General features: G+C 52.5%; 1 protein-coding gene across 1 annotated transcript; it reads right to left on the reverse strand.

Moving 5' to 3' along the window:
• Positions 1-11007: 11007 nt before the first annotated feature.
• NOBOX (NOBOX oogenesis homeobox) lies at positions 11008-15746 on the reverse strand. The gene is made up of 8 exons (XM_059172561.1): positions 15497-15746; positions 14361-14906; positions 13987-14093; positions 13535-13647; positions 13171-13256; positions 12722-12953; positions 12116-12420; positions 11008-11424 (listed from the first exon to the last, which is right to left on the reverse strand). Exons 1-8 carry the CDS (start codon positions 15744-15746, stop codon positions 11105-11107), a joined length of 1959 nt encoding a protein of 652 aa, XP_059028544.1. The 3' UTR covers positions 11008-11104.
• Positions 15747-16086: the final 340 nt, after the last annotated feature.

Raw genomic sequence — 16086 nt, forward strand, 5'->3', positions numbered from 1 at the left:
AATCTGGGAGATTAAAAGTCAGTTGGTTGCTCCCTGTCTTTAGATCCTTGGTTCTAAAAACAAAAGTGAAACAAACAAAAACTTAGACATGAGTCATCTCTACTCAGTTGAATTACTAATACTTTGGGTTTTGGAGAACTAGGTACGGGTCTACTTCTTTCTTCTATCTTCGGATTTTTAGAATTTAACTCAACTTATTCTTTAATTCTGATTGGCATCCTTGTCTTAGAAACAGCAATTTCTTAAATGAGTTTGTGAAAACAACTGTTTACCAATACTTTTCGGACAGAATTCCATTTGAGGCATGGATAAATATACAGTGTTTTGGTTTTGGGTTTTTTTTTTTTTTTTTTTCCTTTTAAGGGTTTGTTTATGTATCTGACAGGGAGCACAAGCAGGAGGAGCAGCAAGGGGAGAGGGAGAAGCAGCCCCCCCACCCCCACCCCGCTGAGCAGGGAGCCCTATGGACTTGGGGCTTAATTCTGAGACTCTGGGATCCTGACCTGAGCTGAAGGCAGATGCTCAAGCCGCTGACCCACCCTGGTGCCTCTAGGGTAGTTTTTTTATTTGTTTGTTTTTTTGTTTTGTTTTGGTTTGGTTTGTTTTAAGCAAAACCATGCAAGAGGGTGGTGTCTTCAGGAGACATCAACAGGAATTCTTTATGGCCCTTTTCTGGATTAGAACATGATTGGAGCTTAGTATCATGCAGATTTCTATTTTGTTCGTGCCCTTGACCACGTAGAATTTCCATCTGTCACTTTTGCCAGTTACACACCTTAGCCCTTCTTTAAAGTTTATTTTCACCATCGACTTTTCACTTCCACTTAACGATGATCTGAAGATGTTTATTGTGTACTATTTGCTCTGTCGTGGTCATTTATAATGATGATAGTAACATCAGCCTACATGCTAATATTTGGAAGGTTCACAGTTTGAGATTTATTTATTTCCCCTAATTTTATTTTCTTTCTGTCTCTTAAATAACTTCTATATCCATGAGTCAAAGCAAAATAGATTTTGGTCCCATGATGACTGATTTTATTTTTTAATTTTAATTTTGTTTTTTTCTTTTTAGTCTTTGGGCTAGAAGTTGTTTAAAAGTCTTTGAAAAATCTAAAGAAAATTATACTCACTGGCTCCCCTTCTTCCACACGTATATTTATCCCCTTGAACGAGCCCGATTTCCTTTTGTCTCCCGTGTTGCTCTCCCCTGAGCAGACTGTGTGCTTAAGTGTTAAGTGATACTCCCCTTATCATAGCCTCTTCTGGTTAATGAAGTTAAATTAGGAATCCGGTATTTCGGTGGAGTCGCCCTTTCCAGACACCACTGTGTCTCACCCACCCACCCTAAGGCGCGCCGTTAGGACTTGTTCATGTTTGCACATGGTTTTCCAAACCTCTGTATTAATGTCTCGTGGTGGTGGTGGTTGTTTCTATCACTAACAGGTTCAGTGACCCTAGAGCTGCACTTGCTCTAACATGACTCAGGAGCTGCGTGATTACGGCAACTCCAAGGCTGTTGTTTTAACGTAATCTTCTAGCTCTGAAATCAGGTGTGCAGAGAGGCCAAAGGTTACAGGCAAATGAGCTACAGGGGAACTGAGGCCAAACTTGGTCATGATTCAAATACGCTGAGAACGTTCTCTGTACTTGAAAGTTTCTGACCCACTTCCTCCAGCCGTCCTGGCAGTTACGGAGTGGGCATTTCTCTAGTCTCTTGCCCAGAAGAGGGTGAAGCAAAGCAGCCCTTCCTTCTGCTGAATTCCCGGGGAGCTTTGCAGAAACGAGGCTCCATGCACGGAGAAGACGGGGGAATGCAGGTGAGTGCATGAGGGTGTTTATTCTTTCTGGGTGGCCTGTGAACAGGGAATGTGCAGAGGAAAGGGGCTGGGCTGGTCGGTGTGTGCTGTAAACTTTTTCCAAGCTGGTAAAGGAGCTCCAAGGGAGTGACTACTGATCCCTGCTGCTTGGAGGATGAGTAATGGGCCTGAGGGCAGAGCCTGCTACAGGGAGGGGCCTGAGTCTGGCCCACAGAGCTCCCCAGGAGCACCAATGGGCAGATAAATATTTTCCTGGCAGCTGACCCAGGCCTCTCAGAGGGCAATTATCTCCGCACATGCAGATGGAAATTCAGGAGAGTGGGAGACAGTCTCTTTATTGCACTGTGCAAGATGGAGGTTCTAAGCCTGCTTGCGGACCAGGGGGCTCCTGAACCCCCTGGGAGAAAGTTCATCCTCCTCAGGAAAGGGTGGCCGTGAGCCACAGACCATGAGTTACTGCGGCAGAGTCCACAAATTCAGCAAGAGACTTTGCCATCGGAGAAGTAGACGGTCGCGGGAGAAAAAGGAAAATGCAGAGGCAGAGAAAGGAGGGCCCCTTGGCTGGGACTCCTCCAGCATCTTCTAGAAGGTTTTCTTATTGAGCCGATTTGTGGTGAGGATGAGAATCATCGGCTGTTGGAGCCAAAAGAACCCAAAAGATCTTTGCATCTAAGGCCCTTACTTGTCACAGGGGAGCTTGCAGGGGGGAGACGGTTTGCCACTGTCACACAGCCGGTTAGTTCCCGAGCACGGGCTAGCACAGACCAGTGTTGGCCTCCAGGATTTAAGCAAATATCTGCTGAGCTTGTACTCGTTACAAAAGGTTGAAGGTGACTTGCCATAAAAAACGCAAGGATTGAGTAAACAGAATATGTGTGGGCAGATTATTTGGGGGACGGGGGAGGAGGTGGTAGTCAGACTTGTGGAATTGTTGGTAGCCAGATTGGGTGATAGAACCGAGCCTGGCCGGGCAACAGACTGGAACAGAGATAAGGTGCGGTTTTCAGAACTGGATCATCCTAGTGCAGCGAGGCCTTGAAGAACTGGAGGGTCTCAGGTGTGGACATGCCTGTGGGTGCGTGTGTGCGTGTGTGTGTGTGTGTGTGTGTGTGTGTGTGTGTGTGCAAAGAGGTGACTGCTTAGGGTAGGAGAGGACACAAGAGGGTCTTTACTGGAAAATGATTTTATGCAGAGAGACTGGGCTTTCTCCTTGAAATAAAATAAAACTGGCATTAACACGGGGGCAGGGGGGCGGGAGATGGAATTTTCCAGTTGAAAATCAAGAAAGATGATTATCTAAATTTAAAAAAAAAATTGGTCCTTTAAATCGGGGATATTTTTTATTCACTGGGTTTGAAAGTGCCCGATTTCACCAGTTCAGATAATTAGGAGTTAAAGGACGTGACAGAAAAGTCAAATCAAAATGAATAATGAGGGGTGCTTGGGTGGCTCAGTGGGTTAAGCCTCTGCCTTCAGCTCAGGTCATGATCTCAGGGTCCTGGGATGGAGTCCCACATCGGGCTCTCTGCTAGGCAGGGAGCCTGCTTCCTCCTCTCTCTCTCTCTCTGCTTGTGTCTCTGCCTACTTGTGATCTCTCTCTGTCAAATAAATAAAATCTTTTTTTTAAAAAAAAAAGAAGAATGAGCAAGAAGGTGAAATACACAGGCGGACAAATCAGAATGCTTGGATTCATTAGTGCTAAGTGGGTCGCTGAAAACGGATTGCACCCCGGCAGGCTATGAGAAGATGGATTGGGACAAGGGTGCCACGCGGGAGAGCAGGACGCACCGGGCAGAATCTAATGAAAGGGACGGCATGAACTACAATCGGGCGAAAACGCACCAGAAAGGACCATGGGATTTCTGTGGGTGGGAATTCCATTCTCAGATCATAAAACTGTGGCGGAGGAATGTACTTGAGGCAACTTGACCAGAGTAATGAGACTGAGAGACAAATAAAATGTGACAGCTACAAATGAAGGGCACAGAGGCTACAGTGTAGAGGGGGAAACCAGCTCCTTTGCAGTTCTGTATCTTGCGGTGCCTGGGCGCTAAGACCGGGGGTCCGCTTGCTGTTCCCTCCTCCTGCCCACACAGCCAAATTCCGCTAACTGAGTCATAGCCTCTCTCCCACTGTTTCCCTCCCGTTCCACGACCACTCTTTTACTCCCAACGCCCAATTCCTGACGCTGGAATGACGTTCCCGTTGGGCTGTGTGCTCCCAAACTTTGGACTGCGATCTTTCTGGAGGAATGGGCTCTAACAGTCTTCGATACGGTGGTATCTACCGCATAATTATGCTTGTCAGAGCCGGGTCCAACCTGGCATCCAGCTCCCACGGCACCCCCCCTCACTGCCCCTTAAAGCCCCCTCACTTCACCCTCCGCCTGCTCTGTCCACCCATTCCAGAGCCCTTTCCAGCTTGGGAAGATGGAGCTTCCTGTTCGCTTTCACGGCTGCCTCTGTGCCCTCCTCTCCCAGCACGGCTCTCTTTCAAGTAAAACTGAACACTCCTGAGTCTTTGTGTCATTTAAATGCAGAGCTAGGATCTACGGAAGGATCTGATTCTAAATCTAATCCAGGGCAAACCCATTGTGGGACTGTGCTCTCCCCACCTCTGACTTCCTTTCCTGTCTTCCTCTAAAATGAGCAAAAACATGGCTTCTTGAAGCTGGCGCCCCCTGGCATAGGTTTACGTGCTGTCCAAAATGTATTTCTTTCACAACTTGGGACAAATATTTAAACCTCTCTAAGCCTTGGATCTTCACCTGTCGAATGAGTAATATCTTCCAGAATCATTGTGAAATGAAATTCCCTATTGGAGAGCTAGGTACACAGTAAGTGCTCAATAAATGGTTACCGTCATCATTAGTATTTTGTCTGAGGACCAATTTCTGGGCAAAGTAAGTAAGCTTTTTCAGTTCCTCGTGTGATCGTGTAAAGTGTACAAACACGTGAGTTATCTACCATTGATAGCCTTTTATCTATGAAGGCTCTTGCCTTTTTATAAAATGATATAGTGGTATTCTGGAAGCAAGGTTCTTTTATCTGCATTTAGTGAAGTGGAAAATAAATGCCTAAGAGTTCTCTCTAGATTTGGTTAAGGTGTGACTAGAAAATCATTCAAACCTCAGGGCCCTCCTCTGTGAGTTGGGATAATTTCCTATGTTGTGCTCAGTCATTAGTCCAACCTCCTATCTAGCCCGACAACCCCAACTGGGCCTTTGATCTTTGCCCATTCAACACCTCTTCCCCATCTTCCCACCCCTACTCTTGGGCCATTCCTCATCTACCTCAACGCCGCCTTTCCTTCCGCCCCGTTCTCCTTCCCTTCCCTAGTGTTTCCATGAGGCGACCCTAAGACCACTTTTCTCCATGCTTCGCGCTGTGCAATTTCCTGTGGTGTCTGGACCGCAGCTAGCATCTTCTGTGCTGAGAAGGCCCTGGAGTTGCCACAGGCCCTGGAGTTCTTGTCTCTGTCATAGACCCGAGGTCCGTATTTTTCTCCTCAGACTTATCCACCCAGATAAGCACGGGCACTTCAACGTCGCCGTCCCCAAACACAACAGTCTCCCTGTCCCCAACGCTGCTCCGTGCCCATATTTCCTCGCTCACTTGAAAACGTTTCTTACTTAAAAGGTCTTTCTCCTCTTCCTTTTTACTTGGATTCAGCAAACCGTCTATCCCATCACGCTGATTCTGGCTCTTAAATACTCTCCGACCTTCAATATCTCTCAGTAAAGCCAACCCCCTCCGACCTTCAGGCCACCTGCTCTCAGTTCAGCTCTTGTCTCTCACTTGGACCGATTCCGTCGTCTGGTCTGGTTTCCCCGTGTCTCCTTCTGAGCTCTCGGATCTCATTCTCCATTTGTCTTTCTAAAACACAAATCTGAGCAAGTCCTGCCGAGGAGATGCAACTGTGGATGCCTCTAACGGACCAGAAAATACAGTTCGAAGGTCTTAGCATTTACTCGCAGCTTTTCCCACTCTTCCACCCCAGCACCCCCACCACAGCCCCTCTGTTGGCCGCTCCCACGGGCGCACCAGAGCCTGACTCCCCAGCTCAGGGGCCCTACGCTCATGGCACCTTCTAGAAGCCGGACATCCGCTTTCCTGCCGTCTCTGCTTACCCACATTCCACTCTTCCTTCAGGACTCTGAAGCTTTCTCAGCCCCCGGAGGCACGGCCGCTCCTTCTTGTGGACTTACGTGGCTCTTTGTCCTCATGGGCACCGGCACAGCGCTGTGCTGTCGTCCTCCCCAGTGGGAGCGGCTGTTTCTGAAAGCCAGGAAGACGCTTCATTTATCTTCATGTCCACCAGTACTGTAGGTGCTTATAAAACCCCACTGAAGGACAGAATGGATGTCTCTGCCTTTATTTCTTAGGATTTTGTTATAAAACTCAAATAAGTGGGTATTTTTGAAAGAGCAGTATAAACTAAACACAAGTGGAAGAATCCGAAATCTCCCAGACTGTCCCTCTGGACCAAAAGAACACCCCTTTGAGGTGGGTGAAGTGTTTCATTTCCAGGAAATCAGACTTATTCTTGATTAATCAAGAGCATTTAAGACTTGGTGCAAAATTACCAAAAGCCAGATTGTCTCCTGCAGCCGCTGTTTACGCATTCTTATGCAAATGATGTTAAAATATGCAGTCAAAAATGCTAATGGATTGTCTCAGAAATACACAGACAATAGAAAGAATTTAGCTAACAGGAACAGAACATAGAATGGGACTCCAAGAGATTTTCTAGGGTTTTTAGACACGTGCGGAGCCTGTATGGAGAGGTGTAAAGGCGGGCGGGGGCCCTGAATGAACTGGGTTCCTACAATGAGCTCGAGACCCAACAGGAGCCTGCGGAGCAGGAGAGCGGAGTCGAGAGCTGGAGGCCTTATGGACAGATGTTCAGTTGTGAAGCTCTCATGGACGTAGATGTCCCTAGCAAAGTGCTGCTCCTGCCAGATTTAGCAAATAAAAACACAAAACACCCAAATATTGCAGGAAGCATACGGACACTAAATGATCATCTGTTGCTTGTCCACGATTCAAATTTAACCGGACATCTAATATTTTATCTGGCAAACGAAGCTGCAATCCAAATGACGTGAATATCTGATATTAGTGGCTGTAGGGTATTTTGGAGAAAAAGTTAGCACTGGCTTTCTGGCTGTAAACCCCCGGAAGAGTTTAAGGCCCCAATGAAACTGGTGGTAGATTGCCACCTAGTGGAAATTTGGTGATAGTGACGGCTTACTTGGGAGGAATCGGCTTTTTCCTAGAGTCTGCAAGAAAGGATTCTGCTCTGGCCCAGTGCAAAGTCTTGAGGCTTCGGTGGTGCGGGTGATGAGGTCAAGAGGATGAGCGTGCCGTGGGGGGAGGCGAGGTAGGAGGAACACGGAGATGCAGCTGGCCCCCCACGATCTAAGGAGAGGGGTGGCCTGACCGTGGCTCTCCAGCGTGCACACTTCCTCTGGCACGCCAGCAAAAACCCTAACCAAAGCTGGCGCTGTCAAGAGGCACAGATGCGGACGGCTCAGATGGGTGTGGAACTATCAAAAATCTATGTCTACAGATGTGATCACAATGATCACGAACTAAAGAAGTCCTGCAAAAGGTAATGGAGCGGCTACAAGGTCAGATTTTAAAAGGACTGAAAAGATGGAAGCGTTCAGAGGCAGTATATTCTGGAATTCCAAGGATCCTCTCTCTTAAGTGTGAAGCCCAGAAGCAGTTCTGTGCTGCAAAACATGCTAACGTTTATTAGCATAATAATATTATGCTCCTAACAACCATACGGGCCATGAGGATACTAAAACCAAGCTGGGAACAGGAAGAGAAGACGGGAGAGGACAAACGTGTGCCTTGAGGCAGATGTTACCATGTCAACATGTAATATCCAGAGAAAGCAGAAGCACTTGGCTCTTATTTTAGCCGCTCTTCTCCAGAAAGGATGATACCCTAAAATTTAAAAGCTTGGACCAAAACCATAAGATGATCTTAAAACCCAAACACAATCTTCTGGCTGATTTAAATAACTCTAGTTTTTGTTTTGATTTGTTTTGTTTTTTTTGTTTTGTTTTTCCAGAGTAGAACAGGAGAGGATCTCAAAGATTTAATAGAGGCATTATCCTACTTTTTAAAGGCATGATTTGTAGAAGCCAAGGAAGAATGAATTTAATGTGTAATTGTCATAAATTTCTAGAAGAGTTGATTGAAAGATGTTAGATTAAAAAAATCGTGAAAGAGAATCGGTGTCTCCTAAGATAAGCCATGCCAAACTCATCTCATTTACTATGTTGTTACGTTTACAAGAATATTAAATCATTAGAGTGCGATAGAAAGAATATGTTTTGAGTGAGCCATACAGCAAAGTTTTTTTTCCCAAAATGTATTTTCAAAATCTTGGAGATTACAAAGGATGGCCCTTGGATGATAGTATAATTGAAGATTTTCAGCCAGTTTAACTTTCAGCCCCAAAAAAGTGCTCATTAAGGGAGTATTTTCAAGGAGGGATGTCAAAATGCTCTGTAATTACTTGCTTACTAATGATGATCATAAAATGTAGAAAGCGTACTGATCCAGTTTGCGAAGACCAGACCATGGTCGTGCTAGAGCAGGACTCCAAACCACCCTGACAAACTCGGGAATGGGCTACAGTCAACCACACGAGACTAAACAAACAATGTATATTTTTGTCTATTTAGATGAAAAAATATCAATTCTCTAAATACAAAGTAAGAGAGAGTGTTTTTAAGGCAGTTTCTATGAAAAGGGACTAGGGGTCATAATTGACAGTCAAGTTTGTATGGGACCAAGAATATGAAGTGACTGGGGGAAAAAAAAATCCAATTCCTCTCCAGACAACATAGAAGAGAGTGTCCTTTCTGATGGAGGGGACAGTCTCACTGTGCAGTGCAATAGGCCAGACTGTACTAAAGGCAGGTCCCGTTCTGGCACTGTCCTAAAAGGAACAACCATAAACTCCTCTCCATTTGGAGGGAGACGTGCAGAATGGTAAGGGGCCTAGGGAGCAAGCCACGGAGGGCAAGACTTAGAGGAATGACCCACGGACCTCAGATTTTGTAACACTGGATCTATTTTTTGTAGCACATGGAAAGCAACACTCAGATCAATTAAACAATAGTGATTTCTCCTGGGGCACCTGGGTGGCTCAGTGGGTTAAAGCCTCTGCCTTCAGCTCAGGTCATGGTCTTGGGATCGAGCCCCGCATAGGGCTCTCTGCTCAGCGGGGAGCCTGCTTCCCTAGCTCTCTGCCTGCCTCTATGCCTACTTGTGATCTCTGTCTGTCAAATAAATAAATAAAATCTTTTTAAAAAATAGAGATTTCTCCCTAGCAGAGGAAAGAACTCAAGGATAATTAAAGCTTTCAAAACTTCCGTGGCCCCTTGCCTAGGCAACTTAGTCAGCCACGTTTGTGGCCTGTGACTGGAAAATCAAGACTCAGCGGCCTCCCTCTGTGGGGGCATAGCGGGGACGCCGGGGTTTGTCAAGAGTTTGGACTTGTCAGTTTTCTTCCACTTCTAGGATCCTATGCTTCTAATAACTTCACCATTTTCTCTGTTTGGTCTACCATTATTTCTTAGTTATTATCTCATTTCTTTTTAGTCTGTCATTAGAATGTGTAACGCTTTTTAGCTGTGTTGCATATAGGGATAGCATTTTTTTTTTCTAAGATTTTATTTATTTGAGAGAGGTGAGGGGGCATTAGTGGAGGGGATGGGCAGAGGGAGAAGAAGAAGAGCCTGACCCAGGGCTCAGTCCTAGGGTGCTGGAATGACCTGAGCTGAAGGCAGTCGCTTAACCAACTGAGCCACCCAGGCGCCCCAGGCATAGACCTTGAAGTCCCTTTCCCTCCAGTTCTTGGCTGTAGACGGCTACACTATTGCCTTTGCTCTGTACTCAGTTGCTACGATTCTGAGGGGCAGGAGCCTGAACCAATAAAGAGCTGGCAGGGAAAATACCCAGCCTCCCCACCGGGCTCACGGGGCTCTGAAAGCATTGTGGTGGCTGCTGGAAAGAGTGGGTCAGTAGCACGGGATGGAACAGGGAGAGCCTTCCTTCCGTCCCCCTTATGGCTGCTCTTAGGCTGCTCATGCCGTGGGCCTCGTGGGACAGAGTGCAAAAACAAAAGATTTGTGAAACATATACTTTAAAGGACCCAGATATGAATCATAACCTAAGTCCTTTCACATTTCAACGTACACATTCTAATCCCTAAATTAAGGCTGTTGAAGCCGGGCTGCTCCAACCCTCGAGCGGCACAGAGAGACGTCGGCTAGAATGGCAGAGCTGAGCTACTCAGTACCACCGGTCCAGGGAACCCTACAGAGACACACACATACATGTTCTTGTGCAACCAAGAACTTTCTTCTCCATTTCCAAATATTTTGCCGAAATTTTTAGTTCTTAGGAGTCATGACTCTAGAACTATTATGACAAATATAACTACTTAATACACGTTTTGGGGAGAAAAAGTGTATTTTCCAATAATCATAGTGTTTGGAGGTCCAGAAGGGTACACACATACACCCTCACCAAATGCAGCGATGTGGCTTGAATCGAAAGCCCTCAGATCCTAGTGATTTGGGCACTGCGGGGCCATTAGATGCGGTGCTACACACACAGGTAGGAACATCCTCTCCTTGGTGCTCCCACCCCTCATTCCTAGGTCTCTCCCCAGAAAAGAGCTTTGGAAAAATAAGTTATGGTTCGCAATGCTAGAGGCTTGACCTAAAATATCCTTGACTGTCTCCTGTAATCCTATTCCTAAAACGCCCAATTTCTCCTCCAGCAGGAGAGATGCGCCCAGGGAAGACGGCAGGTTCCACGGGATCACGCCCAAAGGAGACCCGGCCTGGACAGCTCGGATGGCAGCCGGCCACCGACCCGTCAGCTGAGGGGAAGGCGGTGAAAGAAATGCAGCTTTTAATCAGTGAGCGGGGAGACACATAATCACGGACGGGGACCCAAGAGTAAACTAGTTTACTGCCCACAACAGACACCGGCTCATTCGCCGGGCGAGGAAGGCACGTCACCATGCAGGGCGTTGGGAAGTCACGCGCACCCTCCTCTGGCTCGAGGCTGCCGCACAGGGGTGCGGAGGGGAGGGTGCGGCCGGCGAGGTGGGCCCAGAGAGGGGGGATGTCCGACCTCCACCCCCCCCCACCCCCCCCCGTCCCCAGAGTCCGCGGTCCTTCCCGGCACCGCCGGCTCCTCCGCGGCACCCGCCGCCTCCCGCCCCCCCTTCCACTCCGCCGCCCGCGACTAGGGGCCGCAGCGGTCCTGGTCTTCCCCTCGCTCCTCCCGCCGCGCTAGGGGCTCCTCCCCGGCGGTAGCAGGCGGCTCCTCTCGGGTCTTGCCGAGGAAGGGCGCCGGTCCGGGTCGGGGTCCGGGTCGGGGTCCGGGTCCGGCCGCGTCCGGCCGCGCGCCGCCACCCGGAGAAGGTCTCCCGGCCGGAGCGCAGGGCGCGGGGGGCAGCTCCGGGACGAAGCCCTCGCCTGCCGGCGGGGGCCCCACGGCTTGCGGGCAGAAGGGCCCCGGGAAAGGCAGTTCTGGCAAGCAAGGGTCGTTCCAAGGGGCTGTGCCTGCGGGGTCGGAGGGCAGAAAGGTCAGACAGGGTGACGGGCGCCCACCGCCCTTCCACGTCCTCGGGGACAGACGCCCTGCCCCTCCCCCGGAACGCAGCGGAGGAGCCCCGCGCCCGTGTAGACGAGGTGCGGACACCGGAGCCCCCACGGACGGGCTCCGGCTTCTGCGGTTCGGTAACGTGGACCCAGAGTGGCCTGGGGGCCAGGCGGGCGCCCCCGCCCCCGCATGCGGACGGCCTCCCGGCCGGGCCTGCGCAGCGCTCTCCTCCCCTTCTGCGGGAACTGGGTCTTACTACGATTGCGGAGTCCGGATTCCAGAGGTCGGGGTGCGGGGGCGGCCGGATGCTCCTCCGCTGCCCTGTACTCCCTACCTTCCCCCCACGCCGTGTTCCCCCCTCCGGTTTCTCACCCTAGCAAGTCCCTCCCCGGCAGAGGAACACGATTCCCATTTCAGGTCAGAAACGGAGACTGGGCAGAGCTGGGAACGGCCGCGCGGGGCGTCAGGCTTCAGGTCTCCCCGTGCAGCCCCCCAGACGCCCGGAAAGCTCCGGAAAGCCAAGCAGGGGCGCGGAGAGGGGATTCGCTCGTGGCCTCGCCCTGCCTCAGCACGCCCTCGACCAGCGAGGCTCCCTGTCCCTTCTCACCTCCCGCAGTCCCGAGGGGCCCTTCTCTTCCAGCCCCGACTCACCCACGTTCCCCGCAGGGGGCTGCAGCGCCATCGGCCCTGGCGGGGGGCCCAGGAAGTAGCCCTGAGAGGGACCCGCACTGGGGCCATAAGGCGACGAGAAGAGGGAGTCGTCCGGCAGCGGAGGGATCAGGGAGGGGGGCGTGGGGAAGGGGAAGGGGTGCAGGTAGGAGTACTGGGGTTGAGGCTGCTGGTAAAGCTGGGGCTGCGCGGCCTGGGGGAACAGGGGCGGTCCTGGCGGGGGGCTCTGCTGGTACTCCTGGGGCTCCAGCTCCTCCAAGTACGAACAGAGGGATGGTGGCGTGACACTGGGGGGGGGGGGACGAAGGAGGGTTTTGAGAGGCTCAGGGGTGGCTTCCTCACTGTGGCCGCACAGTAGTTGAGTCCGTCCACATGTCCATGACCCTAGACTTGCCACTTCCTCTGCTTTCTCCAGTTCCCGGCTTCTCATACCTCCTTGCTGTGAGAGTCTAGATCTTTCCACCGTATGCTTTTAATCTCATCACAATTAGGACTCCCCCTCTCAGCTAACCATCCCCACCGAGATCTCTTTCCTCCTTCTACACCTGCCCAAGAGAACGCAGGGACCACCCCCAGCCGCCTCCATACCTTGTCCCCCACGACCCGCAGGGGCCATCTTTGTGGCTGTTGTCACTGCCAGGAGTATCCAGAAGCAAAGGCATCATTTGGGAGGTAGGGACGGGGCCCAGGGGAAAGGGAAGGTTGACTCTTCGGACAGGTGGGGGGCTGAAGAGTGGGGGGGTCACGGCGGCCCTTTGCATGTTCTCACTCTGTTGGGCTGGGGCCAGAGTCTGGTCAGAGGTCAGCAGCATGGGCGGCTCTAGGAACCAAAGCCAAAGAGGGGTTACAAGGGTAAGAAAGCGGGGATGCAGATTTGGAATTATGGATGGTTAAAAGGGGCCATGCCTACGTCCCCCTGACTAGGCCCCACTGTGCTCTCTAGAGCACTGGCCCACTTCGCCATCTATCTAGAAAGAACTCTGTCTTTCCAGCTGCCACTTCCCCCCCATATAACCCCCAGAAGGTGGTCAGCTTACCTGTGAGAGTATCCAGAGGGGGCTCCTGAGCGAAGGTACCAGGCTCTGGGGCCAGGGGCACAGCAGGTGGCAGCTCGGCTGCAGTGCTAGAGGCAGGCAGAGTGAAAACCGTAGCCCTAGTGTCCCTAGAGTTAGACCAGGGCTTCAGCGCAGGGAAAGGGACCCCAGAGTCCCAAACACGGACTTCCTGCAAGACACTGGCACCTTCCCGACCCCCTCCATCCAAAGTGTCTCTAAATATCGGCCAAGAACTCCAGCTTCATGGCCAACTCTCCAACACTCTCTCCCTCTAGACCCCAGGAGCCCAGCTCAGAGCCCACTTGCTACCTATGAGGAAGAGATCCGGGACGAGGAGAACTCCTACCTGCGCTGCCTGCCGGCAGGGCTAAGGGGAGGGCCCGCGGGACTGTCCGTGTTCTCCTTTCCGTTCAGCTTCTCCACTTTTCGCCACTTCGCCCGGCGATTCTGGAACCACACCTGTAGGGCAGAGACCCTTGTAGAGTTCCAGAAACTTGGAAGAGACCGAGACTCAGGCTCTGAGTGTTGCATGACGAGCTGCCTGACTTTAGGAGGTCACTCTACACTCACTGACTTTCTCTGCGAGTGGTTTTAGGAAAAGGTTCACCTAGATAGCTCTGAGGGATTTTCCTCTTCTAATCTGAGGCGGTAACAACATGGAAATGGGCAGAAACACAGCCAGATCTAAGACCTAACCTCAGCCCCTAAAGGGAGCTGCTGGGCACTTGCTGTGCTCCCCAAGAGTTCCAGTTGGTCGTTTCTCCCCCACATGGAGACCCGTTGGCCAACCCCCATTACCATGATGCGTTGGGGGGTGACCCCCACTGTCTGGGCAATCTCCCGGCGCTTATCGCCATCTGGGTAGTGGTCTTCTTGGAAGATCCTTTCTAGCTCTTCCAGCTGGTCTGGAAGAAAAAGAAACATGCATGAGGACCGTGATGTGGCAGCAGATGAGAAAGACAGATGACTTCCTGACGAGACCACGGTCCCCAACCCAAGGATCTTCCCAGGGCCTTGCAACTAAGTTCCCCATTAGGCTGGTGCCTTCTCTCTCTCCTGGGCTTTGTGGCAGGGGACTGTGAGGTGTTTACTTTCTGGCTCCTTCTAGCCTCGTCCCAATTTCACTTTCTGATGAAGCAACCCACTGACGGCCTCTCACCTTCCGGACTTACCTGAGCGGTATAGGGTCCGAGTCTTTTTCCGAACTTGGCAGGTCACTTCTGGGGTCCTCTTCTGATCTGTGTTTTGGCTGTTCTGAGCCAATGTGCTGAGGAGGTTGGCCAGATGGCAGGGCCCCGGGCCTGACCCGCAAGGCACGAGGTTGTGTGCAGCACGGGTGGAGTTAATGACGCTCGGAGAAGAGGCAGAGGCCAGCCCCCCAACACTGAGCGTTTTCTGCTGGCTGCAGGCTGGAGAGTAGGACCTCTTCCCTGGCTTTGCCTCTCTCACTGGGCAGGAACCGCCTTCCCCGGGAGGCCCAGGTCTCGGTGAGTCCATAACTGTGTCTTTGTGGAGAGTTCTGGAGCCAGATGGCCGGCTCACCCTCCCCGTATCTGCCCCAGCTGGTTCTCCAGGGGCCTCTGATGGCAGCTTCTCCCCAGCGGCCGGGCGGGACGGGGGCAGTTCCTCACTTGGGGCATTCCGGCTGTGGGGGGCTGCCCTCGGCAGCAGCTCCTCCTCTGGCGCAGCAGCGGGGGGCTCGCCTCCACTGTCCTGGCCTGTGGGGAACAGCACCCACAGAGCTTAGCAGCAGGGAGAAGGAAGAGCCTGGACTTCGAGGATGTGCTGCTTCCTGCTCTGTCCTGTTTGGCCTCCAGCTTTCGTGCGTCCGCTCGCCAAGGAGGGCAGTAATGCTAGGCTTACCGTTCTCACTGGGCTGTTGCAAAGATCATGCAATGAGCTAATCCTCTGCTTTGCAAGACGTGAACAAACACAGGCACCCCCGAGGGGGCCTGAGCTCGCATACACAGACCAGGGGAGAGCGGTCCTAATCTGGGGGTACTTACTTTCTGGGAGCTGCCTGCGTTCTTCCCCCAAAACCTCCCCCAGGAATGTGAGTCAAGGGACAGGAATCTGTTCAGGCATTTCTAAGGGACAAATGGTGAGGCTGGGAGTGTCCTGGGAGAGAGATCGGGAGGCTGCGGCTCCTAAGACTGCATCTTACTCTGCCGCAGGTAGGGGCTTCACTGCGGCAGAGAAGGGACAAGGGCAGGCTGGCTGGTGTAGAAGGAAGGACAGTGGGGGACACATTGGGTTGCCAGCACTCGAGGCGAGCTTCAGCTTAGAGAAACCGGCACATAGTACGTGCTCAATGCATGCGACGCGTCAGAGCGCTCGGCCTTGAGAGGAAAGGGCGCGGGGGCCGGAGCGCAGACCAGCCGGGTCCGAGGGCTCCGGGCCCGGCGTGCGGAGAGGTGGGAGCCGCCAGGACGCATCCCCCGGCCCCCACAGCCCCTCAGCCCACCCCAACTCCGAAGCCAGCCGACTCGGGCCGCGTGGCCAGAGGCCGCCCCACGCTCACCCCGCGGCTCCGGGCAGGCCTCCTGGGTGGCTTCCATGGCCCGGACTCGCGCCGCCGAGACCCGCCGGGCTGCCCTGGCGCGGCCTAATGAAGCCTCGCCGGCGGGCAGGTGTGCAGGGGCCTCCCGGGCCCTGGGGAGCCCGAGCGCGCGCCCCTCAGCGCGCCGCCAGGGCGAGGCCCACCCGGGGCGGGAGGCGCGTGGGACAGCTGCAGGGCCGCGCGGGCCTGGGGGCCGCCCCGCCCCCGCCGGCCCCGAGGGCGGCCCAGGTGTGCGGCCCGCCGCCCCTCCCTTCCGCTCCCCTCCCCTCCGCTCGGCCGCGGCTCCGCCGGCGGGGCCGCCTGGCCTCCGAGGGCTGGTCGCAGCCCCGGGCCCCGCG

The sequence above is a fragment of the Mustela lutreola genome, chromosome 4 (genome assembly GCF_030435805.1).
Source record: "Mustela lutreola isolate mMusLut2 chromosome 4, mMusLut2.pri, whole genome shotgun sequence".
In the NCBI taxonomy this organism is placed as follows: Eukaryota; Metazoa; Chordata; class Mammalia; order Carnivora; family Mustelidae; genus Mustela; species Mustela lutreola.